The 27,895-nt window shown below is 31.7% G+C and overlaps 11 protein-coding genes and 1 non-coding gene across 12 annotated transcripts; 6 read left to right on the forward strand and 6 right to left on the reverse strand.

Moving 5' to 3' along the window:
- Positions 1 to 620: 620 nt before the first annotated feature.
- Positions 621 to 1,259, reverse strand: VPS21 (Rab family GTPase VPS21; the record flags this gene model as incomplete). The annotated part of the gene is made up of 1 exon (XM_004178497.1): positions 621 to 1,259. One exon carries the CDS (start codon positions 1,257 to 1,259, stop codon positions 621 to 623), a length of 639 nt encoding a protein of 212 aa, XP_004178545.1.
- Positions 1,260 to 1,950: 691 nt separating this feature from the next.
- PTC5 (type 2C protein phosphatase PTC5) lies at positions 1,951 to 3,753 on the reverse strand (the record flags this gene model as incomplete). Its single annotated transcript, XM_004178498.1, has 1 exon — positions 1,951 to 3,753. One exon carries the CDS (start codon positions 3,751 to 3,753, stop codon positions 1,951 to 1,953), a length of 1,803 nt encoding a protein of 600 aa, XP_004178546.1.
- An 895-nt stretch (positions 3,754 to 4,648) lies between these two features.
- TBLA0Btrna12E lies at positions 4,649 to 4,720 on the reverse strand. The gene has a single exon. It is a non-coding gene; the product is annotated as a tRNA-Glu (tRNA).
- A 2,531-nt stretch (positions 4,721 to 7,251) lies between these two features.
- Positions 7,252 to 7,848, forward strand: TVP23 (Tvp23p; the record flags this gene model as incomplete). Its single annotated transcript, XM_004178499.1, has 1 exon — positions 7,252 to 7,848. One exon carries the CDS (start codon positions 7,252 to 7,254, stop codon positions 7,846 to 7,848), a length of 597 nt encoding a protein of 198 aa, XP_004178547.1.
- Positions 7,849 to 8,098: 250 nt separating this feature from the next.
- On the reverse strand, positions 8,099 to 9,277 carry RRP8 (25S rRNA (adenine645-N1)-methyltransferase; the record flags this gene model as incomplete). Its single annotated transcript, XM_004178500.1, has 1 exon — positions 8,099 to 9,277. The coding sequence occupies one exon, from the start codon at positions 9,275 to 9,277 to the stop codon at positions 8,099 to 8,101; it is 1,179 nt and encodes a 392-aa protein (XP_004178548.1).
- Positions 9,278 to 9,552: 275 nt separating this feature from the next.
- On the reverse strand, positions 9,553 to 12,639 carry VPS41 (Vps41p; the record flags this gene model as incomplete). Its single annotated transcript, XM_004178501.1, has 1 exon — positions 9,553 to 12,639. One exon carries the CDS (start codon positions 12,637 to 12,639, stop codon positions 9,553 to 9,555), a length of 3,087 nt encoding a protein of 1,028 aa, XP_004178549.1.
- Positions 12,640 to 13,127: 488 nt separating this feature from the next.
- Positions 13,128 to 13,346, forward strand: TFB5 (TFIIH complex subunit TFB5; the record flags this gene model as incomplete). The annotated part of the gene is made up of 1 exon (XM_004178502.1): positions 13,128 to 13,346. The coding sequence occupies one exon, from the start codon at positions 13,128 to 13,130 to the stop codon at positions 13,344 to 13,346; it is 219 nt and encodes a 72-aa protein (XP_004178550.1).
- Positions 13,347 to 14,124: 778 nt separating this feature from the next.
- BEM2 (GTPase-activating protein BEM2) lies at positions 14,125 to 20,817 on the forward strand (the record flags this gene model as incomplete). Its single annotated transcript, XM_004178503.1, has 1 exon — positions 14,125 to 20,817. The coding sequence occupies one exon, from the start codon at positions 14,125 to 14,127 to the stop codon at positions 20,815 to 20,817; it is 6,693 nt and encodes a 2,230-aa protein (XP_004178551.1).
- A 277-nt stretch (positions 20,818 to 21,094) lies between these two features.
- OXA1 (membrane insertase OXA1) lies at positions 21,095 to 22,385 on the reverse strand (the record flags this gene model as incomplete). The annotated part of the gene is made up of 2 exons (XM_004178504.1): positions 21,095 to 22,273; positions 22,347 to 22,385. 2 exons carry the CDS (start codon positions 22,383 to 22,385, stop codon positions 21,095 to 21,097), a joined length of 1,218 nt encoding a protein of 405 aa, XP_004178552.1.
- A 297-nt stretch (positions 22,386 to 22,682) lies between these two features.
- Positions 22,683 to 23,501, forward strand: PET122 (Pet122p; the record flags this gene model as incomplete). The annotated part of the gene is made up of 1 exon (XM_004178505.1): positions 22,683 to 23,501. The coding sequence occupies one exon, from the start codon at positions 22,683 to 22,685 to the stop codon at positions 23,499 to 23,501; it is 819 nt and encodes a 272-aa protein (XP_004178553.1).
- A 184-nt stretch (positions 23,502 to 23,685) lies between these two features.
- On the forward strand, positions 23,686 to 24,330 carry SHU2 (Shu2p; the record flags this gene model as incomplete). The annotated part of the gene is made up of 1 exon (XM_004178506.1): positions 23,686 to 24,330. One exon carries the CDS (start codon positions 23,686 to 23,688, stop codon positions 24,328 to 24,330), a length of 645 nt encoding a protein of 214 aa, XP_004178554.1.
- Positions 24,331 to 24,679: 349 nt separating this feature from the next.
- UBP3 (mRNA-binding ubiquitin-specific protease UBP3) lies at positions 24,680 to 27,739 on the forward strand (the record flags this gene model as incomplete). Its single annotated transcript, XM_004178507.1, has 1 exon — positions 24,680 to 27,739. The coding sequence occupies one exon, from the start codon at positions 24,680 to 24,682 to the stop codon at positions 27,737 to 27,739; it is 3,060 nt and encodes a 1,019-aa protein (XP_004178555.1).
- Positions 27,740 to 27,895: the final 156 nt, after the last annotated feature.

Here is a 27,895-nt window from a genome sequence, read left to right on the forward strand (position 1 = left end):
TCTTGGGAATGTCGTCTAGGGTACAAAGGAGAATATTATAGAATGAGTACGTAAGCTTATAATATATATATATGCAGAACTATAAACTATAGAGTTATTGCAGTTTCTTGACAGTTACTTGGGACTATAAATACTTTACCGGCATAAAAAAATATAAATTTAGTTTTTGTTTTTGTTTTTATATTTTTTATTTTTTTTATTTCCATAGCATATAGTTTATATGATTCAATAATATTTTCGCAGTATATAGTTAATATTGTTTGATAATTTTTATAGTATTTAAATTTTAAATATATATATATATATATTTTTTTGAAACTGTATTTTGTAAATTGAGGTTTAGAATTCTGGGTGTGAAAGTGGGGAAAGTTGTGTGGCGATATTGTTTAGAATCCAATGCGGTTACGATTTTCTCTATATATATATGTATATATATGTTGTGCAATTTTGGAACGTAATTTAAATTTGAAGTTCTCTGGCGAGCTTGAAATAGTGAAGTTTAACTTGAATGAAAGGGTTAAAGAATGAAGACTTGATAATCGATGCTTGATTAATTTAAAAAATATTTCCCTGTCGTGACGACAACAATACGTAGACACATTCGTAGTTGTGTGCGAGTATTAACAACTGCAACCTGGAGCATTGGAAGCTGCGTCTACAGGATTGTTATCCAAGTCTATTCTTTGATTGTTATTATTATTAGTATCATGATGTTGATCGTTTGCAGAACTGGAGTTTTTCAAAGGTATCTTTTCCCCAATGGCCAAGAAAGTTTCATTGACGTTATTACCAGTCTTGGCACTGGTTTCGAAAAATAATAATCCTTCTTCTTCTGCCAACTTTTCAGCTTCTTCACGAGCTACTTTTCTTTCTTCTCCATCCTCAATAATATCAGCTTTATTCCCAACTAAAGCAATTATAATCCCCTTGTTTGCTTGTTCTTGCAATTCTTTAACCCAATGGCGAGCTTTTATAAAAGATTGTGGCTTAGTTACATCATATACTACCAATGCAGCTTGGGCGTTTCTATAATACATAGGAGCCAATGAGGCAAACCTTTCTTGCCCTGCAGTATCCCAGATTTCAAACTTTATAGTATGATTACCAATATTAACTCTTTGTGTTAAAAATGCAGCACCAATGGTGGGTTCTTTGTTTTCTGAAAAATCATTAGAGACAAATCTTAATACGATTGAGGATTTACCGACAGCGGCTTCACCCAACAGAACTAATTTAACCGATGTAACGTTTGAATTCATTCTTTTGTGCTATACTCTTTATATTATTTTTATTTTTATTTTATTTTTTTTTATATTTCAATCTTGTTATGCTTATAATAATGATATTATTGTTATTTATAAATCGATTTCAACCTACCTGATAGAGACGTGTAAGTACTATTATGCTTGTTATTAATGATCACACTGTATTGTCGTTAGGGATGGTCGATATTATTATTAAAACTAATCGAACCTTTAATAATAAACGAAATGTACTATGTACGAGAAGATACGCTATGTATTTAATGTGCTATGAATAGAACGATAAACTTCTTATTTTTTTTTGTTGATGAAACCTGCAATAACTTCCATCTCTCCATATACGAATCTACAAATTGAATGCAACATCATTAATCAGTAATATGATTGTTTCTCACATTCCAACTATCTCTCTGTCTGGCTTCTGAGTTTACCTTATTTCCTGACCCATTATTCACTTTCTGAACAAGGGGAGGTTCCAGCTCGTTAAACAAAGCGATGCGAAGAAACTTTACCAAATTTCCCAGCAAATATTCAAATCCGAATCGAACCGTGTAACGTGATATACACGTGATATATATCAATTACAAATTCTAATAAAAGAAGGAAGTATATATATGTAATTGTAAATATAAATATAAATAGGGGCAATGAAGGTGGTGGCCTATAGGAGCATGAGGGTATCAGTTGCTTATAACTTGGCCTTTAAGGAATCTGCAGGAGTGGTGGCATCAGTGTTGGCAATTAAAGTTTCTGCTGTGGCAGATGTTTTAATACCTTCAGGTACTGAATCACCAAAGAAAACAACTGTAACTGTTAAGTCATCTCTGTATCTTCTGCTCATGGGGGAAGGAATACTGACCAGAGTGGAGACGTAATCTGGGTTACCACCAGCACTAAGGGCGTTTCTAATCAAATGAGTAGAGACATTTTTATCTTTCAATATATATTCTGGTTCTGTAGAGCGTTTGGATCTCCTATTATCTTGCTTATATCTGAATGCAGGTCTTTGACTTTCTTTATGTTTGGATATATCTTTCACTTTTGGAAGTTTTCCATTTTTCAATAAAGTATTATGTTCATTTTTAAAACCTGGAACACTTTCATTCATCCAGCTAATGACAAGACCGGCGATTTCTTCATTAGATAACAATTCGAATAACCCATCAGATCCAATGACCATGAACTTTGTATTTTCATTTATATTTGTTGTGGTGATTTCCGGTTTGGCAGTGACATAAGGTGGTGTTAAAAAATTACGTGGTTCTGATCTGAAATAGACTTTTAAATGTGCCGGTAGGTCATCAAGAGTCTTATTATCTACAGATTTAAACTTGTAACGATAATCACCAAAGGCTCTGGAAGGTTGTAAAGATCCCAACACTCTACCGTTACGGATGACATTTGGTTCGTTGGGGTGTTCTCCTTTGATTCTCATCACTTCGTCTTGATTATCACCAGTTTGATCAATAGATAATGAGTCTACAGTCCAATTACCAGTAGTTGGATCAACAGAACCTAATAATGCTCTAGAGTCACCTGCAACTGCTACTTTCAAAGTTTGATCAATAGAATTAAAAACAGATAATAATGCACACGAACCCGATATAGCAGGTAAAGAATTAATCATATTTTCCTTGGTTGGATTATTGAGTAACTTCTTAAATGATGAATAAATAATGTCATCATCCAATGATAAAAACCCCTTTACCAATGAGGTATCTAAATTCTCAGAGGTTAAACTTAACTCATTGTCATCTTTAATATTATTAGCTAATTCATTAGCTACATACTGAACTAATGATTCACTCAATTTTTTAGATGTAAATGTACCGCTATGACCATCAAATATACCGAAAAATGTTAAATCTTTCTCCACTGATTTCTTGCTTATTTTCCCTGATTTTGATTTCTTAGAAGAATCATTATCGGATAAAGTAATGATTTGTTCCACGTGATTATCTTCTATCGGATTATTGGAAGGTAATTGAGCAACATCATATCTAATAATACCACTTTGTCTATTAACCCAAAAACTTTGTTCTTTAGAACGTAAAATCCTATCAACTTCTTCTTCGTTCAATAAGGTAATACTATTTTTATCATACATGCTATTATCTTGATTATTATCTTGCTTATTTTGTTCAGCCGGATTGGTTCGACTCTTTGTGGAATATAAACTTAATTGGCTAATTGAGTCTAAAGATATTCTATTAAATTTTGGGTAAAATATGGAAACGGATGAAAGTAATAGCAAACTAGAACCTGTAAATAAAATTACTTTATTATTTTTCCAACTACCATAGCCGTTTTTATTTCTTTTATTACGGGACGAGACTGAATCAGATGCAGAAGAAATATTTTTCACAGTCGAGATATTAAGAAACTTGTTATTTTTAGTTAATTCTAAATATGTCTTAGGATTTATCTTACCCAACTCTATTATTAGTTTAGACCTTTTCAATAACGGTCTTTTGCATGTTATCCTTAGCATTTATTATGACTTCAATTATTTAATTCCTGAACCTTGTTTAGCGCTTAATCACTCGGAATGATGAGCTTTCCTATTCTTCTTCTATTCAAGAATATTCAATAAATATTAAGCTAGTATCCGGGAAAAAAAATACTTGATGATTGTTTCTTGAACAAGGATCTTCTTTAAGCTACTACAATATTTATAATTTACTATTTATTTATTTATGTTGTTTGTTTTTTCTATTTTATTTTTGTTTAATGGATCAGTTCATTCAATTAGGTTATTCCTGTTTCCCGGGGGCGGCTTACCAGGAATTTTAGGATTCAAAGATGTCACATAAAATCATATTCGCTCCCAAAATGAATTAATTTTGAAAAATAAGAAATAAAGAACTAAAGAAATTAGGGAAAAAAAATAAAAAAATCGATTAAAGCTTGATGAAAGCAATTATATTAAAACATAAAGAAAATTATTAATATCAAGTTTTTATCAAGCAGAGAATTTTTAAACTAAGGTTACTCGTAATTGGAAACAAAAAAACAGTTTTACTATTGTTTGATAAAGCAATGGGGATATCCATATGTCATCGAGGGATATATACAATATCCTTTTATGTCCCGTACAAAAGATAATAGTGACAACTATTAAGTTTATCACGGTTACTTCCAATGTATATTTGAGAGAACCTTTTAATAATCCATACCAATTTATAGTTACTTATCTTTACTTTTCTTTCTTTTTCTTTTTTTACAATATCTAGAAAGGTATTTAATAGTGGCTCATTTCAACGAGTCATGTAGTATATATGCATTCCAATTAGGGAATAGATCCAAATTGATATTCCATAATATGTGACACAACCAGGGCTCACAACCTCAATGGTAAAAAATTTCAAAAAAATTAACTTGAAATGCTCCGATACGGGGAGTCGAACCCCGGTCTCCACGGTGAAAGCGTGATGTGATAGCCGTTACACTATATCGGAATAGTAATTATGAAAGGATATCAACTATATATCTGAATATTTCAGGTTGGAGTGATAAATTGTTAGCAAAATTTTGAATTAGTAAAACTGAAAATGCCAGTCTTAATATTTTGTCGTAGATTGTTCTACGGTCAGTTATAATTCTTGCTATATAGAATGTATATGTTACCCGGTTTTCGAATTCAGCCAGGAATTAATATAAAATTTGGTTGTTTCGTTAAACAGAATACTCTTTCCGAATATCCATATTCACAGAACGTTCCTCTTATATAAGACCTATGTCTCGTCAGACACAAGCTTCCTGGACATAACAATAATGTTCTCATCAGAACCGGCGTTCTGGAAGATACTCTTGACGAGCAGAATTGTAACTGCAGTCCCAATCCATAGACTACGCCTACCGCATAATCTCTGCCGATGATAGTAGTACGGTACCTCAATATTTACCTATCATCCCACTTGTAGAGTTAACTCAGAAGTTAACCTGCTTCTAACTTGTATCTGATATCTACAGGCTCTACCTGTAGATTATCTCAGATCTCTTGTCTTCTTAGATACTCCTGTATCTAAGAAGACCCGATGACAGATTACGCTATCCTCTTTCGGAATACATTCTTCCTGTGCACATTTTCAAGCTACATACTTATTCATCTGTATAAGCTCCAAAGTCTGGCTTCTGCACACGTGACCATACAAGCCCTTGGTCACATGTCCTAACTGAATCTACCACAGTTACACTATATCGGATTTTTACATTCTAGAATGTTTTATTGATCACCGTATTCTTCGAGAAGGATATTTGGACCAATATTCTTGTACATTTTATGGAATAAAATACCTAAGCATGGTGTATCTGCTCTAATATTGCTTAACTAAATATGTCACAAGAGTGTGCTGGAATATGATTATATCATTTTCTATTAAGTGGTAAAAGACTTTTTATCACGTGACATATTGTTTAAAATGTGTTTTTCTGTTTATATCGAAAAACACTATTTAAAAAATATATTCATTTTAGTTATAGTATTTACTATATATTTCTAATTAAAGTAATCGTCTTTACATCTTAAACACTGTATAACAATGTCTAACTCTCTTGAATCCCAGTAGAGTGGATGGTAGAATTGGTGATATATGTTTCTGATAAATTTTTAAATTAATGGACACGTATTTGATATATTTTATCCTAGATACCGTACCAATAACTCCTCAGAATAAACTACGAGACTAGTATCCGTACACCCGAGATTAGAAATATATTTTAGTATAGAATAAAGGTAAGCCTTCAATAAATTTCTTACTGTAGTAGGAATGCTTACCGAATACTTGTATACATACCATGGAAGAAAATTTTATATATTGAGGTCAAAATAGTAAAAATTACATAATATGACCAATATTAACTGATGTTCTGCTAAGTCCTACCAATAACAGCCTTGCCACTAATAATACTTTCTTTTTTGTTATAATTTATGGAAAGATTAAGTAGTTAAATTTCAAAGCTAATATAATATGTATCAATACAGGATTCCAAACAGGTATCGAACCCAACTATAATTTATTACCATCAATTTGACACTTATTATAGAACTTTTTTAATATTTCTATTATATTCTTGATTAGAGGAGAGCTTTAGCTTATTTATATATGGCAAAGCATAATATTCACATAATCTGTTAATTACAAGTACAATTATAGATAAGCCATGTATAATATACAATAGTATGTTACTAACTACCAAGATTCTCCTAAAGACAATCCCCACAAAAATAATTAAATGACATGTTTCTTACACAAGAACTTATCCATAATTTATACCAAATCGAAGTTGATTACTTAAATAATTGGAACAATTTTAATAAAGTAGTTATGCTTGAGTAAAAAATTAACATAAACTACCAAAAATTTGTATGCAATAGTAAAACTAATATATAACATGATAAAAAATAAAACATATTTACGGTCATTCGACCATTACGCCCTTAGAATTCCTATCCTTCTTGAAATTTAAGAGTAATATATATATTAAAAAAACAAAAACAAAAAAAAAGCCAGCTATATTGAATAGAAAAACTATTAGTCCCTTCTCACAAAGTACAACAATGTAATTTAAAGAGCAACTATAAACGAGGGATAGCTATATTTCTCCAAATAATAAATCGTAATTTTTTTTATCAATTAGGGTATTTTAAAGATAGAAAAATATACATGAGATACCCAAATATCAAGATGGAATTTTTTTAACAAAATTAAAATAAAACCTAAATTGTAACATAACAAAGTTTAATTTTCAGTTAAGAGATTTTAAGAGTTTATACAGTAGCATAATCTTTATTGGTTGTGCTGGGTTTTTAAACACAATTTTCTATTAAAGGCGAATGGCTTTAAAAACTGAGGGAGGAAATTAAAAAAGCGGCATTCTTTTAAGAGTGGTTAGATATATATAGTTTTGACAAAAAATATGAAAACTGGACCTTAAAAAATAAAATAAAGTATATCATATAAGGTAAATTGCCAACAATATTAATAACATGGAGAGTATTCAAAATTTTTACAATACTATCCTGAAGTCGTCACATCCAATTCTACTGGCTATTCATCTTTCAGCAAAGGCGGCTCCTATTGTATTTTATATATTAGGTTCTCTCTTTTTGGGTTTTACAGCTCAATTTATTACATTAGTCATATTATTTGCCATTGATTTTTACTTAACAAAGAATATCAGTGGTAGAAAGCTAGTCCAATTACGCTGGTGGTATGATTCTACAGGCCAAAAAGCTACATCATTTACTTTTGAATCATATAAACAATATGGGCCAGGACCACCGGTTAATGCAATTGATTCAAAGCTGTTTTGGTGGTCACTATATCTAACTCCTGTAGTTTGGGTAGTTTTTGCAATTTTTTGCGTTTTAAGATTGAAACTGTTTTATCTAATTGTTGTGCTGGTTGGTGTTGGGTTAACAGGTTGGAACGCATACGGATTCCGTTGCTGTGATAAATGGGATCCAAATGAAAATGCATCATCAAGCAACTCCTGGTTCCAATTACCTGATTTATCAAGCTTTGGTAATTTGTCAAACTTGGTAAGAATACAAGGGTTTTTCAATAGTTCTAATAGAAATTGAATTAGTTTTCTGTACATCTGTGTAAACACACCTGGTTTTCAACTTATACATCTCTATATATATATATATACATTAATTATTCAGTGAACAAAAAAAAGAAACAAGAAACATTTTAAATATAATATACAGAAATAAAAATACTTAGTTGTAATGTAAAATACATAGTTAATGGTGAAAGTTGATCTATCAAGAAAAGTTCTTGTAAATAATTAATTGAATTAAAATCCAGATAACTAGTAAATAAAATTGCCTATCTTCTCTTATAGATGCACGGTTTTAATAACCATTTACCTTCAGCAATCTTTTGTCTCTTTGTTTCTAATTCTTCTTTTTCAGTTTCGACCTCTATGAATTTCTGTCTTCTTTCTAATTTGGCTCTTCTTTCAGCAATAATATCTTCAGAAGGTTTAAAAAATTCAAATCTAGTAAACATTTTATTACTATCATCGGTTGTTTTATGGAAAAACCCTAATAATTTCAATGCATTCACAAATTCATCACCTTTGCCATCTGCAAATCTGGATTTAATTTCGGAAATCCATAATTCACCATCTGGTGCTAAGATTCTGTATGCTTCCTTAATAAAATCTAAAAAGTTAGTACCCATTAATGCTAAACAAAAAACTACAATTGAACAAGAATTATCTTCTAGAGGAACGTTTTTAATATCCGCAACAGTAATTCTTTCGTTAGCTTTCTTTAAATCAAAACTATGAACGATATGTTTCTTTAGGTGGTTTTTTTTAGCCGATTTATTGTAGCTTTTAAAGAATTTATTAACATCAAGTGCCAACTGAGCTTCACCACATCCCATATCGGCAATTACGATAGTTTTATCTTTTAAACCACGTAAACCACCTGGTGCATTAACAGGTCTCTTGGATCTGGCACGTATTTGTTCAACAAAGACGTTAACTGGATTTTCTGGCCATGTCTGGACCTGTGATCTAAACCCATCATGATACTCATCAAAAATCTGAGGCTGGTCAGTAACAAGTTTTAATGCCTCCTTAGAAGGGATGGTGTATAATTGCTCGTTAATCCATCTAAATCTAGATCCAGATAATTTTGCCATCATTTTTTGTTGTAATGGAGTTAATTTTTTGGCTGGCATTTCAACATGCGATTGCTTTTGTTCTGGCTCCTCTTTGATATCCTTATCATTATGCTTTCTCTTACGTTTTTTAGATTTCTTTTCGGTAGCATCATTTTCTGCATCATTATTAGTTATAGCTTCTTCGAAGACTTCTTCTGTATTTTCGTTGTGCTTCTGAGCATCGTCGATTTGTTTTGATTCATTTGAATGTTTTGCAGATTTTTTTGCTTTAGTTTTAGTTTTAGTTTTAGTTTTAGTTTTCTTTTGGTTTGCATTGCCATAGGCAACTTTATCAGTTTTTAAATTCCAACCTTCGACTTGAAATAAAGACATGGTAAAATTCTGTTATAGATTTTTCTTCAAGTGAAAGTGTAAAGTAAAATATAAAAACATGATTGAAAAAAGGCTTTCGAGTTTTGTTATATTTCTATAAATACTTTTTTTTTTTTTGGTGGCGATGAGCTTACATGATTAAATAAATTAAGCTATAAATTTTGAGAATTTTCCGAATTTTCTATTTTAGAGAAAAGACATGTGAGGCAGCTATACTCTGCGGTTACTAATGAATATTAAAAATCTTGATAAATTCAGTATCGTGAAGAATAATTTTAAACTTGATCTTCATTTGTAATATCAAATAGTTTTCCCATATTACGTATCTTTAGAAATTCGTTAGCATATTCAGATGTATCATCGTTGACAATTTTGAATATATTATTATTTACTTTTAGGCTAACTGAATTTTCCTTTTCAATACGCAGCAACGTAGGTTGTAAATCATCTAGTTCCATGTTATTAGGTATTTCTTTTATGACTTCTAAATATGTCTTCCCTGATTCATCAGGGAAATTTAAAAGGGCATGAACAAATTTTGGTTTATCCATACTGTAACTTATCATAAATTCCCAAAGGGAAGGGTCACCCCATTGTTTCACGAATCCAATAGCAAGTTCTGGATCATTTAATTTGTCAATAATTAAAGAGAGAGCTTTTTTTGTTTCCCCAATTCTACCCCATAGATATATTAACTCAGAATAATTACCTGGGTTTGCGGTACAAAGTTTAATTGCCTTTTCTATATCATAGCTAGATTTATTTTTAAGTAATCCCAATAAAGCATCTCTCTCATAGCGTGCATATAATTCTAAAATATCATCTTCAAATGGGGCTGTCAGTAAAGGTTCGGATTCTGATACCTCTTTAAGAAATAGAAATAAAATAACTTTTAATTCTTTTGGTTCAGACAAGTAGTTAATTATTATGTTTAATGGAATCGATCTACAATTTTGAACTAATAATGAAATAGAAGGTTTAAAAATTTGCTGAATTTTTTCTAAGGAGAATCTCTCAAGATCTTGTAATTGAATATTTTTCGAGCTGATAGGGATTAAAATAATGTCTAGAAAATAATTACTAAATTGCACAAATAAATTTTGTTCATATAAAAGAGTTAACGCTTCTGGATATTTTAATCGAATCATATGAGGAATAGCTTTCAAAAACTTTTTCTGTTTTAAATATAAATATATCAGCTCATCAGAAAAGTCTTTTTGATAATCAGATTTAGTACTAATTATCTCTTCCAGTAGATCCTCAATTTTTGCCGTTGTAAAAATATCTGTAGCCCATTTGTGTATTAATTCATGGAAAATCTTCGTATTTCTTGTATTTAGATAATGCTCTAGTAATGAGTCATAAACGTATGAGCTTAGTTGAGGAGATTCAGGAACTGAATTTATTATTATATCGATTTTGTCCCTGTTCAAAATATCTAAAATGACAGTTTCCCAAGAACTTATCACAAAGTTTTTGTACTCAGATTCAATATTGTCATCATCAATATTAGCTTCTCGAAATACATCCAATATAGTATTGGGTAAATTTAGCCAGTATTCTTGTTCAGTTAATTGTTGAATATATTGTAATCCAACTTGCAACCGTTGACGATCATCGACAACGTACTTACCAATTTTCCAAGCCCTATCAAACTTTGATCGTTCAATATACCAATCATAATGATTTTTTAAAGATAATTCTTCAATTAAAATTGAATCATTTGGTGATATAAATATAAAATTTGAATTTGTTTCAGACGCCACTCTCCCAAGATGGTAGTCATTAATTGTTAAATTTTGAAAGTTTTTGGATATAATTTGATCGGTATATATTTCTTCTCCAGTTATAGATTCTATAATTTTTAGCTCTGGTGGAGGGGTACTCTTCTTTAGGTCTTCTGAAGGTAAGGGAAATGCTAGCATTAGCAATTGATCATCTTTAAAAGATGAAATTGAATTTATTAGAAAATCACATTTCAAAAAATTTTCCTGCTCTATCTTTTTATCAGATACTGATGATTTTAAGGTTGATGCAGCAGATGATAATAGAGAATTCATTAAATGAGTGTTACCTCCAGGGCTTGAATCAGTTCCAAAAATTGAAAGCTTAAAGAACCAAATATAAGATGACCACGAAATTATTATTCTGTCATTTTCTGGGAAGCACACATAAGGTTTATATAAGTCTGGTCTAATATAATGATCTTCAGGGAATTTTGTGGTTAATAATACTTTTTTTGTATGGATGTCAACGAAAGTAATTCCTAAATCATTCATCCAAAATAATACATCATGTAACATATAAATACCTAAAATTGGTCCAGCTTGGGTTTTATTTAAGTTAATATCTAATCTGTTACCCAACCAGTTTTTAGTTGACATCACAACATTGCCGGCATTCCCTCCAGACATAAATATCCTTGTAGTTTTATAGTCTGTGGATAATACTACAGAATTTAAAGGTCTTTTAAAGTCATATGCAATTGTGTCATTCTCCCTTCTTTCGAAAATAGACCCAATTACAATAGTACCATCAATTGACGCAGTTGCAAAATAAGAGCCAGTTGAATCGGTTGTAATGCAAAGAATGGATGAACGATGGCATTTTAAAGTTAAGATGGGTGTAAATTTTTCAGTGGTTGGCTCTACGATGTATAAGACACCTGAATGGGTACCATATGCAAAAAATTTTGAATGAAAATAGCATGCAGATATTGAATCCCTTGCAGAGAATAAACTTTTAGGAAAAGATTTTATTCTAGAGTAATGCAGAAGTGGAGGTTGGTCTTCCTCTTCCTCCTCCTCTTCTTCTTCTTCTTCTTCATCATCATCATCATCATCATCATCACCATCTTCTGAGTTTGAGTCTGCTTCATCTTCTGAACTTTCGTCAGTATCATCTTCTTCTGAATCTTCCTCAGAGTCTTGCTCAAAATTTTTTGCTGTATTCTCTTCTTCAATAGCATCTTCTTCTTCTTCGACTGCTTGCTCTTCAGTATCACAATTTATCTTGTGTTTAGTGGGACTTTCTACAACTACATTATCTTTATCTAACGATTGGTCTCTATTCATAGTAGGTTGAACCAATTGTGGAGATGTATTATCATTATTATCATAAATATATTTTTTAATATCTTTGTTACTACTAATTACAGAATGTGTTGGACTACTCGGTATTCTATCAGTCTGTATGACTGGGTTTTTTTTATATTGGGTGTTTGCTAAATGTTTCTCCTCAGATATTTTATCTTGTTGTTTTCTATCAAAATCTTTAACCTCATTTTCCTCATTTATATCCAATAGTTTAGGATCTTTGTTTAATTTGACTTTTTGAGGTGAAGTATAATTTTTAGGTTTCATTATTTATCTTTTAATAATAAGAAGACAATTAAAAAAATAGTAATTAGTTTGGCAATACAAAATATAGAACAATGAATGATTAAAATAATCTATGTTTGTATCCCTATTAATGTAAAAGTATACTCGATTAGGAAGTATATGAGAATGTTAGTATATAATGGCAGTCTGAAACGACAAAAAACGGGAAATAGAATATAAGCAATATTTGGAATATTAATATGCTTTAATTAAAAATAAATAAATAAATAAAAGTATGATTAGCGGCTTCTCCATCAATATACTATTGGTTTATTTCCTTTTTTTTCTTTTTTTAAAATGCTTATTAAAATTGGATACCTATATACGTTTAGGGCTAATTTTTCTTAACAGAAAAGTATAAAACATTCTCGGGTTTATTCCAGTTGAAATTTATTTAAACTTTACATATATATGAGATACAATTGGGAAAGGAATACATCACTAAGAAACCAACTATCCATTCAGCAGACATGGCTAGAGCACGTAGAGGAGCATTGCTGAAGTGTGATCCATCTATCAAGGCATTAATTGTCCAGATCGACAGGAGCAGACATGATATCATTTTGGAGGAACTGGACGACACTCATCTGTTGGTGGACCCTTCCAAAGTAGAGTTCATCAAAGGAGAATTGAACAGGATGCTATCTCAAAATATCTATGATCCATTAGACGATGAAGAAAATCAATAGTTTTACAGTTTTACAAACGTTGCCTTCCATTGTTGTATTGTTTTATTTTTTGTTTTTGTTTTTGTTTTTTATTTTTTTTTCAATATCATTAAAAATGCAGATTATTCAGCTCGTTGTTGCACAATATACTTCTACAACCTTCTACATATTCCATTGACCTATCTGTTCATATTTTGAGACCCTAGGCATGTTGAAAAGCGTCTCATTAGTCCTTGCAAGACCATGAGATATAAATAGAAACACTCTATTGTATATATTTTACAGCCTCTCTGGAGTCTTTGGAAAGCCAAGTAACTGTCTCAGTAACACTCCGTAAATATATTCCTACGTAGTTTTATAGCTTAGTACACGTCATTCATTGTGCTGGAGCCTTTATGGCCAGTAATTGATACCTAAAATAAATATTTTCCATATGAACCGTAGGCCAAGTTTTCACGTGCAAAGTAGGCGCGATTTCTGGAAATCAGTTTTACCCCAAACAGATAGAGGAAAACCATAAAAGGTGTTTGTCATTTTGCAAAATTAACAAGATCATTTGGATCTGATCGTGAGCAAAATTGCAATAATCTCCCAGGGTAAACAAAGCAAGCGATTAGACTCTGTGAAGGAACTAGTTCATTACATAGAGCAGCTCATCTCGAAGCCTGAATAGCGTTTCCCTGTTTAGCTTATTTTTCAGACTTTCTTTAAATTTTCAGATCATTACTCTATCTTTGCTATTAATACAAGATTATTAAGACAGGAGTCGATTGTCATTTTTCTCTAGAGTATATTTGTCATGAGATCATTCTTTAGTTCATCTAGAAATAAGAAATCGAGTTCTAACTCTGTGAAATCAGAATCAGCTGGTGCGACTGGATCACCGATGCCATCAAGCTCTAGTTCACATAGCGTCCATATTCCACATAGTACTAAGTCATCACCTGCTCCAGGTCGAAGGAAAACTGTTATATCTCATCCTACACCTAACAAGCAAAAGAATGAAAAGATAGCCAGTAAGATTGGGAAACTATCGGGATCTGGACACTCATCTGCTGTTGATTTATCATCTACATCAAACGGACCCCTGACTTCATCTACAGGAAATAATATTTCTACTAACAATCCTGAAATAATAAAACGGTATTCTGCATCAACTCCATCCTTGCATAGCAATTTAACTCCAATACACTCTCCCTCGTTACAAAATTTTAAGGATGCCCAAGGCAAATTGCCAACTAGTGCCAGCACCAGCAATGTGGAAAAATCTCACAAAGAATCAGTACATAATTTACATCACATTTCTCCTAACAATCATAGAACTGGAAATAATAATAATAGTAATAATAGTATTCATAAAACACAACAAAGCCATGATAAATCAAACTCTTCAACCACCCTTATTACTTTGAATTCTGAGAATTATGATACAACAACTTTCAAAATAGGTTGGTTAAATAAATCACATGGCGAAATAATGGTAATGCATAGCGAATCAACAACAGCGACAGCAACGGCAACGGCAACGGCAACAGCAACAGCAACAGCAACAGCAACAGCAACAGCAAATAAGCATTCAGATAATAGTAATAGTAATCATGGTTCTAATAATAGTAATAATACTCACAACAAAAATAATACTCATAATCATTCAACTCATAAGCATCATAACCTAACCACTAAAGCAAGCTCAAACTCATTATATTCATCTGCATCTTCTAATGATGTAAGTAAAAACTCAAATAAGGGTTCAACAAATCCAAATAGAGATAATTCCATGTTTAATTTTTCAAATGGCTCAAGCAAAGATTCAATTTCAGCACCTAGACAGCCTTCTAATAATCAATCAGAAGGTACTCAGATTATGGTCCCAGAATATAGACTTTATAAAGCTCAATTAAAGGGGCCAATACTTTCTTTATATAGAAGTGGTCTAAACAATTCAGTGAAATTCTTTGACCCTACTTTAAAATCAAAATCTACTACTTCATCTGAAGATTCCAATATTTCTCATAGTGCATCAACCTCGTTTAGTAGTCATCATGCGTCTCCAACATTGAAAGACTCGAATCATCAATCCCGCACTATTTATTCAAATTCTAAAAGGAAAAAGACAGTTGAGTTATCTTATTTAAAAATACTATTTCCACATCCGGGATTAATATTAGAAGAAAGCTCTACATTAAAAATTATTGGCGGTACGCCAGAGAGTTTATGTCATTCTGTACTATTTTTACACGAAAAGGATTCAAATAATGAAAAGGAAACTAAAAGAACATCAATAATTAATTTAATATTAGTATTACCATTATTAGATGAAATAGAAAAAATATTAAACATATTCATTCAATATTGTTTAACATTTACACAAAAAGAAACAAAATTATCTTCAGATTCTACTCAATTTGTACATATTACTCAAGATGAAGATAATCAAATGACTGAAAGATTAATTTTACTAATTCAAACAATCGTTGATCGGTTTCCAAGCTTCGTCTTGGATAAGAGCATATACACTCTCATTCTATCATTAGTTGATGCAATTTCTTTGCATAGCCAAGAAAAGGCAAAATTTATAAAAACAACCCTGGCAAAAGCGCATACAAAATTAACAAACTTAACCTCATTTAATAATCCCTCAGTGCCTATTAATAATGATATTTTAAGTATTGTATTAGATGCTGAAAAATTTTTAAAATTAGACATTACTAAATTCACAGATGAACTTCATCAGATTAATATTAAGTTTGATAAAGTCTGGTCTCCAAAAACAGATTACTCTTTACTGTATGATTGTAAGTACGTCAATCGCTCATTGCATGATTTGAATCCTTTAGTCTTTAATAATGAAAAAAATATTCATTTTTTGGGGAGACTATTAATTTTACATATATTTCCCAAGGATGAATCTAAAACATTATCTTCGAAATTGAGAGCTAAATTATTAAATAAATGGATCCAAATTGGTTGTAAGTTTGAACATATAGGTGATATGGTGGGTTGGTTATCAATTGCTACAATTATTTGTTCGATTCCAATTTTACGATTAAAATCTACCTGGGAACATGTTCCAGAAGAATCTTTGAAAATAATATACAATGATTGGACTCCAACCATTAGTCAATTAAATAGAAGAGCTATGTCATTTACTCCAATACATAGTGTTTTTATTCTAGCACCACCCAACTTAGACGACCCTAAAATTAGAGAAAACGTTATATCATATTTTGGTGATTTGATTATTCATGCAGATGATTTATCTAAATCAAGTAAATTTAAATACCTTGATAAGAAGATTAATAGGACAAAAAATGCATTCCAAAAGTGGCAGCAGCGTTTAGATCGAACTCATACGAATGATTCAAATAATGTATCGGCCGCATCATTAGAAACTACGGAATCTCACACCTCAGGAAAAGACATTATGCTAAGTCCACTATATCAACTTTGGAAGTATCACTTACAGGAACCACCTACCAACATTGAAAATATCATGGAATTAAGTAAAAAGTTTGAGCCATCATTTGTTAATCAAGAAATATATTCTAATATTGGCTCCCAGCGAAGTTCATTACTGACGGGTAACTACTTACCTATTTTATTTAATGATTTACTCCCTAATTACACACTATTCGCCAAAGATTTATTAGTGGGAGCTGCCGGGTCTTGTCCAATACCATTAGCCTCGAATTCTAGTATGAATTCTCCAACTCATAGTGCTTTCTCGACTTCAAGCAGTCAATATGTCCCACCGCCAAGATCAGCTGCTCGTTTATCTCGAACTGTTTCCACGACTGATCACTTAAATTCATTTGGGTTATCTAAAGCATCATCTACAAATAATTTTTCTAATTCAAACCTCCACTTAACATCGAGTAATAATAGCACAACAGATTTATCTGTCTCTTCGAGTCAGGCTTCAGCCAATTTATCGATGAGTGAACAAAGTTACAATCAAATAACGGGTATTGAAGGAATTGATGATCCAATAACAAAAGAAATGGCTAATCTACAATCGAATAAGCAAGTTTTAATGCGAACTATTAGAGATGTCTTCAATATCGATATGGATTTATTTCACGTTCATGATGATTTAATATTTAAGTCTGCATTTGAGACTGAAAGCACAAAGTCAAGGCATGCAAGTATGGTAATTGAAACACCCAAAAGACTCTCCCAATTGTCACTACAAAATAGGACACCTACACTTAGAGATTCTCAAGCAACTCCTGTCAGATATAGTAAGAATATTGAAAGTATGGATTTATTCAAAAATATTGGATCAATGGCTGACTCATTTGACGATTCAATAGTGAATGTAGTCTTAAAGGCATCTTCCTTAAATAAAGTTATCGATCTACTTGTTTTCAAGACAAGTCTTTTCTCTAAGTTGGTTGAAACAAAGGATTTAGAAAAGTACTATTATCATCAGAAAATAAGGAATGCTGCACATTCTGAATCACCAGATGATACTATCAATTCTAGTGTTGGATTACTCGATTATGCTTTTGTTAAGCTGGTTATGAACACAGAAATCTTCACTGAAACATTTTTTAATACTTATAAGAGTTTCACAACAACAAAAACTGCTTTAGAAATGCTAATGAAGAGATATCTAAAGGCCAAGAATTGTTCAGTTTCGATATCGTTGTCATTTGACTCTAATGATACGCTTTCTTTATCTGACAATGCATTTCCTAACTGGGAAGTGAAGGTTACAGAGGAAATGGTTATTAACTACAGTTATGTAGCGATGATTCAAATTGGTGTTTTGGATTCAATACTTGTATTAGTTAAAAATCATTACGAAGATTTTACAGATGATATGGTTTGCAACGATATATTTATGGATGCATTAAAAATTATGGATGAAGAGATATCTGTCGAATGGCCTAAATATATTGAGAGCAGCAAATCTAGTGACCAGCCCGTTACACAAGAGCTTGACAGCTTTGTTGAAAGAATGAAAAATTTAGTAACTGACATCAAGTACTACTTCCAGAAACAGATTTACAGACCTATCGGCCCATCTCATTCACAAACCAAATTACAGGACTTATCTAAGATCTGGGGATCAATCAATTGTCTAGAATTTTGTCTTTCTCCAGAAAACATAGGCATTACTGATGATCTGATAACAGAATTTAACACCTTGACATTTGATAAATATGAAAAAATTTTGGCATGGACATACAAATTGGATTCTTTAGTTACTGATAGCTATAATTTAATAACATCTAATGAATGGTTTACGTTCTTTCAGCAGCTTGAATTATTTTCTAATGAATCATTAATCTCATTGTTCTATCCACATTCTGATAAAAACGCTATAAACATGTCAGTTAGCGGCCCATTAAGGTATAACACACTACAAATTAGTAACATATTTACTTGGATAACTAAGGTTATTTCAAAAGACAATAGTAAGGAAATTCAATTTTTCTCGACTATTCCTCGTTCCATTCAAAGATTGATTCATATCCATATATCTCTGACCTCATTATTAACCCTTCAGGTAGGACATCTTGAAAAATCTTTTGAAGAAAGGGTAGAGGTTTGCACAATTTTATTGCAAATTTTAAATTATGTTAGATGGAAAAATTCAAGCCTAAATTTATTCCAGGAACCAAATGGTGACTATTCTCATATAACCTCACCCCACGTACCTTCATTTATTGAAACTGCAATCTGTAATTCTATTCTAACAGTGGAATCACGATTTCATGAACAAACCTGGAAAGTAGCGCATTCAAAATTATCTACACATAATACTATTTTACAATCCATTACTAATATTTTAGACGGAATTGATGATAGTCATATCCGTACATTTATTGCAAATGACGAATTATCTATTAGTTCGTCTAACAATCTTTCTCCTTGTCCAGGTTGGTTTATTTCTCGTTTATTAGAAATTTCATTATTTGTTCCAAATATGGCTACCACAAATAGTAGATTAATTAATTTCGATAAGAGACGTTTTGTGAATAATTTAGTGCAAAATGTGTTAGCTCTAATACCAGAAACATTTAGTCAAAGTACTAAAGATTCTTCTGCTGGCTCTGAGAATAATTTTGGTATAATTTTAAATTATACATTTGAAGATAATGATGAAATATTTAGAAATAAAACTAGAGCAGTTGCAGCTGCAGAAGCAAAAATCATGGACTATGAATACTGCAATTTATTTGAGGACTTAATCGCCAAAGAAGTGGCTAAGATTGGTTTCGAAGAAAAAAAATTTGAACTTTTGGTTTCTCAGGAACAAGAGCAAAATAAGATAGTTACTTCTCAAAAGGCTCGACGCAAAAAAAATAGAAATTCGGTTATGATTCCAAGCATACAGTTATTAAACGATCAATCCAACAATATTGTGTCATCTAATACTACTCTTCAACAGCCACCAAGAGGCAAGAGGGGGTCTGTAGTGTCTAACAGCAGTAGAAATTCGACTGTTACATCTAACTCTAATCACTCGGGTATGGGTAAAAAACTTGGCGGTCTGTTTAAGCGCCCATTTTCAATCAGTGGATTTTCCTCATCCACGTCATCAAACGCGTTGGATAGTATTGTTAGTCAGGATCTGAGAAGTAATGGATCAATCCCATCATCGTCGTTACCTGTTGTCAATTATTCTGATTTTTCAGATTCTAGACCAGTTTATGTGATAAAAACGTTTGAAATTAAAAATATTCTGCCTATTATTAATTACAAGAACGCATCAGCATATTGTTTTGCTTTTAAGATTATTATGCAGAGTGGCTCAGAATATGTTTTACAAGCAACAAGTCCAAAAGATATTGACGAATGGTTGAAACTAATCAAGGCGTCTAAACGATACTCATTTTATTCTAAAAAATACAAGGGGAAGACACACAATAAGACATTCGGTGTTCCATTAGAAGATATTTGTGAAAGAGAAAATGTCACTACACCTACAATTATTACTAAATTACTTCAAGAGATTGAACTGCGTGGTTTAGATGAAGTAGGTTTATATAGAATTCCAGGCTCTGTAGGAAGCATTAACGCATTAAAAAATGCATTTGACGAAGAAGGTGCCTTAAGTAATTCATTTACTTTAGAGGATGATCGTTGGTTCGAAATAAATGCAATCGCAGGTTGTTTTAAAATGTATTTACGTGAATTACCTGATAGCTTATTCACGAACGAAAAATTGGTTCTGTTTGTTGATTGTGTTATTAGAAAAAGAAACGGCAAGATTACATATGAAGAATTTAGAATGGAGGTGACGTCTTTATTGCACAAACTACCAGAATGTTATTATGAAACTTTGAAGCGTATTGTAAGCCACTTAAACAAGGTACATCAACACGTAAGTAATAATAGGATGGATGCTTCTAATTTGGCGATTGTATTTTCTATGAGTTTTATTGATCAAGATGATTTTACTGGGTCTATGGGTACCACTCTAGGTGCAATTCAAACACTTTTACAGGACTTTATTAAAAACCCATCAGATTTCTTTTAGAGAAGATGTTTATTGTTATTATATAAGATTTACTACTAAACTTTTCTCTGATATATACTATATTATTTATTCCTTTTTTAATCATATATTGATAGATAGTAATTTGACGCAAAATATTATTTGTTAGAAATATTTATTTTTAACTGTAATTTCGTTTGACCTACCATGAAGAATAAATATTAGTACGATGGTAATTACATAGTGATGACTATTTACAAGGTGTACTTCTATTTATGTATTAATTTCTATAGTGAGATTGTAGTTTTGATAATAATAATTACATAGAATTTTTCTTATTAAAATTTTTCTTGCTTACAATCTTAATAGTAGAGTTTTCCCTATATTTTTTAACCCTTTCTTTATTTTTGTTTTCCTGTTCTTGCATTTCACGTCTTTTCTTTGATTTTTCAGCACCTTTTGCCATGCTGTCCTTCATTGTTTGAAGTATACTCTTATTTTGTTGATCTTGGGGAACTGGATGATGTACAACATCTGCAATTTTCAATTTATGTCTTACCCATTTATTTTTCAATAAGAAAGTTTGTAAAACTGAAATTGACCCATTAATAGCAAAATATAACACGACTGCTGATGATAATTTCATGGTTGCGGGAATAGATATAAGTGGCAATAATGTAAATACCTTTTTCATTACGGGGCTAAATTGTTGAGCCCCTGTTTCACCACCAGCTCTAGTAAACGAAATATAAACTGCAGCAGTTATTATTTGTAGACCTAAAAACGGATCTGCCTGGCTTAAGTCTGTAAACCATAAAATACCTTGGTTTGTAAACCCATCAACTGGATAATTTGCCATATGTCTAAGAGCCCCAAAGAACCCCAATGCAATAGGTAATTGAATCATTGGTGCAATTAACCATCTATTCTTGATACCATGTTTAGCTAATAATTGTTTCCTTTCAAGATTATATAATTGAGTTTGACTGAGATCTGTTGCCGAAGACATTTTCTTACCAATAATATCCAATTGCGGTTTAATTCTGGAGTTCCTTGCAACAGTATCGGAAGATTTAATGAACAAAGGAACTAATAAAAGTCTAATAACTATTGTTAATGTACAAATTGTTCCCCACCACGGTAAACCTGTATATACATGGGTTAGTTCCAATAAATTTTGAATAAGGTCAGTAGGCCTCCACCAATTATTAGCCATACCAATACTGTTCAAATAACCTAAATGGTATGATGCTTCTCCAATAATACCTGAGGTTTGATCTAGAATAGTTGAGCCGGTGGAAGCAATTTCATCCATAGAAGGTAAACTGCTTTGAATGTCTTGCATGGCTTGCGTAGTGCTCGAGTCTATGCTGTCTGCATTTGGTGTATTAGAACTCCATCTTACTGATAAGTTTAGGCCAGGTATTAATAAAGATTTAGAAAGAGATATCTTGGGCCTAGAAGCCACTAATGAAGAACGAAATATCTGTCTAGCAGTCTGTTTTGAATAGTTAGTAATAGGCTTAATCAAAAGAGTCAAATAAAGTTATAGTTAGCAATATATCACATACAAATTGCCTTTGTACATTCAGAAGAGATGAACGATACATGTAAGCTAGTTGAATTAATTATCTTGATGTATTTAGAATAACCCTCTTTTTTTTGTTTTTCATTTTCTAATAGTGACTAAGGCAGGTTTTAAAACCATTACTTGGCTCGCTTTCAACATTTCCAAATAATGTTCGGAGTTCCAAATATTAAGGACAGCCTTCTCTTGCAAATTACATAGTTTTAAACAAAAAAAATACGATTGATGGGTTTGAGAAAGATTATCTATTATCATATAGTGTCATTTTTTAAATAATTCTGTATACTGTTTATTGTTTAAGCCAGAACAACTACTACAAATGAGCTTAAATACTGCAGCTAAAATTGCTAAAGTAAACAAAACATTCTTGTCCAGGAAAAACCCAACTGCTAATATTTCACTGGAGTTACGATCAATTTTGCATTCTTTACAAAAAGTCCCAATTAGAAAATCAAACTCAAGTACAATATATGAATACTTCAATGCTTGTTTAATTAACCGATATTGGTTAGGTGCTAGGTTTGTTTGGTACAAGTATGTTGTTAGATCTGGGGCACTGACCTTGAAACCCTGGCAACTATCTGTTCTGGGTAATATGTCAGTTGCAGCAGATAATTATTTTATTCCACCAGCTACTGTAAAATATTACGAGCGTTTTGGTAAAGTAAACGGATCAACAGAATATGAATATTTCATTCGACGAAACAAGGTGGAAGCCTTTGCCAAGGGTACTTTAGAGAAGACTCAATTTCGTGAAAAATGGAAAGTCTTTATACAAGATATGGATAACGTGTTACCCCCCACAGTTGAATATAAAGTTCAAGATTTTCCATGGTTGGTGACCTCTTTAAAATATCAAATAGCTACAGAAGCCGTTTTAAAAAAATTATTGTTTGGAGTAGGTACAAAGATCCAAGTCCATAACAAATCATCTTATTCTTTGCTTTTGAGCATTATACTATTACAAGATTTAATCACTATTGATTCCAAAGTCCAAATATTTGAAACTTTTGCCAAACTCCATAGAAAAGTAGATTTAGCTGATCATTACAAGATTCTAAATAAAATTTGTAAGAAGGATAAGTTTCTACTTAATCGTGTAAATACAATATATGCAGAGTCTACAAATCGTGCGTAAATTTCAACCAAATAAGACCTCTTTTGATTCTTTACTAAATTATAACGTATTAATTTTTGCATTCGATGAGATGATTTTTCCTCGGTGTTATTTCGTTTAAAATCGAGGTATTATTTTAGTTATACAGTAGATTTTATTTTAAAAATGAACAGCATACATCGAAGAGAGTTATTGCCTAGTTAGTATGCCTAATGAAAATAAAATTTCATACTCAGAGCTATTTAGTGAGCTAGTGAATGATGAGGGGCAATTAGATGACGCTAAGGCATCATTTCTCTACTACATGTTCCCTCAAGAAATGTTTATTAGAGCACTTTCACTACTTGAGTCTGGAGAAATATTCATATACATATATCCATGTTCCACATCTACTGATCTAGAAAGTTTAGTGAATACAATTGTCCAAACTGTTTATAACGATCACAATGACGGCAAACTGATCAAGGTGGTAGTCCAGACAAATGATGACAGGACTATCTTCACAGATATAGAGCACTGGTTTTGTAGTTGTCAAGAGTATTCGGAGAAGTTCAGTCAAATCATTACCTCAGATCCAGAGACTCCCCTCCAGGTTCTACTGTTAAAAGAAATCGATAATGTGGAAGACTTTTCCTCTGACAAATTTGCCCAACTTGAAGCAAACAGTCTCTCCAAACAACGTTACTTTAACCACTCAAAAGTCATATGCCCACATCTACTCGCTTGCTCTATACTTCTTAAATCATCTTCAAGAATCCTTCATTTTTTCACAGTAACTAAGGGCTCTGTATTAGTCTTTCCTATTAACGACATCGACGAATGGCTGCGACTCCATGTAAATATAGCATAGCCCACAAATGACACATCTCTCTGTAACATTATATATATCCTTATACTATCATCATTCATAATACTAAATATTTAAATTCATTAAGAATTAAGTAGGATGTTGGCTGACTCCGAGTTAATTTTATCGCTATCTACGAACTGAAATTTTTTAATTTGGCTAAAATGGAAAAAGACGAGGTTACAAAAAAAACGTTAATCATTTTCCAAATATTTGTTCAATGTTGAAAAATCTTATTGTTTACAAGTAAAGAAATCTTATCCATATTGAAATATCACCGGACAGTCTTAAAAGTATACAATATAGTCACTGCTGCTTTTATTTGGTCACTCCTTGTTTAAGCACGTATAATATGAGTAAAAATACTAATTCAAACCACGGTGTTGCCAATGGCAATGCTAATGTGAATAATAATGGCGCTTCAGAAGAATCATATTCTATGTATCCTCAAACAACATCACCTCCTCAGCTAACTCAGCCAACTGCTCAATTTGGCTATCAAGCTGCACCACAAGTTCCCTTTTATGGCAATCCACATATGTATTATAATGTTTACTCACCTCAAACTCCACAATATCACCCTCATTTAAATATGATGAATAGAGGTTCGATGATTTACCCTAATAATTCTGGTAATGGTATGAACCCACAAGGAAGTCAAGCTGGTGAACCAAGAAAGAAATGGAGCAATAATAGTCCAAATTTCCACTCAATGAATAGCACCACTAATAACGGATCTTATAATAAGACTCATCATTACCAGCATAATAATTATAATAACGTTAACAATAATAATAATGGCATGAATGCTAGTGTAAAAGGTAATGTCAATAACAATAACGGGAATAACATAAACACTAATACCAATACTAATACCAATACTATTATTAATAATTCTAATACCAATGTTAATAATAACAATAACAATATGAACTTTAATGACTCTAACGCCAATATTGGTAATATGAAATTGCCTAATAATAATACCAATAATAATAACACTAACAATAATCATATGTATCAAACAAATAAATCGTCTAATCATATTATGTCAAACAACATTAACTCTTCCATATCAACTCAATATAAATTTGATACTTCAAAATTAAAAACATCCGATTTGAATTTCTCAATGACTTTTCCATTATTTTTTAACACTAACGAAGATGAGTTTTCTAAAGCAAGAGCTAGAAGACATGAATTAAGATTAAAATCTAATGAAGAGAGCAAAGTTAGATCAAATAAATCTGCCGTTTCCGACTCTAGTCTACCTGCTGCATCTGCTCCTAAAAATCAAAAAGTAGAAAATAGATCTGTTGATGATACTAAGAAGATAAATAAGTCACCAGAAACAAGTATTCCAGCTATAGAGTTTAAAAAGATGAGAAAAAGGAGAAAAAAGGATATATCCTCTACTCATGAAGCTAAACCAGAGACAAAATCCAAAAAAAAATTAGAAGATAAACAACCAGAATCTAAACCTGACACTAAACCTGAGGAATATTCAGAAGCAAAAAAAATAATAGTGAAGCAAGACCCAAAACAAGCTGTACATATCAATGTTGAGATTCCTACCTCAAAAAGTAATGAAAGAAATTCCACTCCTTCTCCTTCAGAAACTCCTTCAAGTTCATCTTCCAATTCATCTTCAATGACTCCAACGTCTTCTTCAACAGTTTCAACAGAGACTACTCCGTCATCTTCAACCATTCAATCGTCTACTACTGTAAAGCCTACCGCCAAATCTTGGTCAGCCATTGCTTCAAGTGGTATTCCAAAGAGTAAAAATGTGGCTAGTAGCAACTCTGGTGTAGCTAATAATGCAAATGCTACTACTTCTTCAAATATGCATTCACAGAATGCTAATAAGGTTTCACAACAATCAACAGCTAACTCCCAAAAGAAAGATAAAAAGTATATTCCATCTACTACAAAAAATGGCACTGAACCTTTAGGTACTATTGCATTAAGAATGTCTTTTGATTCAAATTATATTCCTTATACCTTGAAGACTCTCCCAGCTTCTTCAAGTATACCGATTAAATCGATTGTTCCAAGAGGTATCATCAATAATGCAAATATTTGTTTTATGAGCTCTGTTCTTCAAGTATTATTGTATTGTAAACCGTTCATTGATATCCTAAATGTTATCTCTTTAAGAAATACAAATTCTAAATCAAATGCCTCATCTTTCAAATTAATTGATGCCTGTGTCGAATTTTATAAACAATTTGATGAAGAAACTGTAGCAAAAGAAAAACTCGATGCCATTAATAAAACAACTTTGCAAGATGCTGGTAGCAATAACAAACAAAAGGCACATAGCGCTTCAGTAAATAATAATAATGGTAATCCTTCTCCATTAAATCCTGAACAATTTTACTCAGCTCTATCTACGATCTATAAATTTAAAGATTTGGGATGGGGCCACCAAGAGGATGCTGAAGAGTTTTTAACACATATGCTGGACCAATTGCATGAAGAATTTATTGCAGGTATTTATTTCTTAACTGATAACGAAATCCAAAATCTGCTACAAAGTGTCAATGATCCAGATTTGAAGATATATTTCATTAGATGTCTCTCTCAATATAAGAAGGCTGAGTTTATGAAAAATATTTCTTCATCATTAAAGGAGTTAATTTCAAAATATGGCTCAATTAACGATACCAACGAAGATGGTTCCAACGGCTGGCATGAAGTTAGTAGCAGTAGTAAAAAAGGCAAAAAAACAAGATCGGCTGCTAAACGTACATTTGAAATCGAATCTTCACCAATTTCATGTTTATTCGGTGGTCAATTTAGATCTGTTTTAGACGTTCCAAGTAATAAGGAGTCTCAATCAATTACACTAGACCCATTTCAAACCATACAATTAGATATATCTGATCCTGCTGTTAATGATTTAGATAGTGCATTCAAAAAATTTAGCGAGTTTGAATTTATACCTTTTAAGTCTTCATCAGGTGCAGATGTTGAAGCTAAGAAGCAAACTTTTATTGATAAATTACCAACAGTTTTGTTAATTCATTTAAAGAGATTCTCCTTCATTAACAATACAGATAAAGATAACAGTATGGCAAACTATAATGCCTATCATGGACGGATTGAAAAGATTCGTAAGAAGATCAGTTATAACCATGAATTAGTTATACCTGCTGAAACAATTACTAATGGTAAACAATTGGCTCCAGAGAACAGAACGTATGAATTAACTGGTGTAGTTTATCATCATGGCTTAAGTTCCGATGGAGGTCACTATACTGCCGATATTTACCATAAAGAAGTTGATAAATGGTACAGAATTGATGATGTCACTGTAACAGAATTGGAAAAAGACGATGTCTTAAAGGGTGGTGAGAATAGCACTGATTCAAGAACAGCATATATTTTAATGTACCAAAAGCTGTAAGCACCTCACTGAAAGAATATAACTTGATTATCATTTAAGCCTTTATTATTTTTAAGTTTGGCTATGTTGATATGCATTTTATTACAGTATTGTATCTATTCCTCTTAAATATTTAGACTACTCAAATTATTAGCGCTCACTTCTCTATTTAACTGC

This window comes from Henningerozyma blattae, chromosome 2 (assembly GCF_000315915.1).
Source record: "Henningerozyma blattae CBS 6284 chromosome 2, complete genome".
Taxonomy (NCBI): Eukaryota; Fungi; Ascomycota; class Saccharomycetes; order Saccharomycetales; family Saccharomycetaceae; genus Henningerozyma; species Henningerozyma blattae.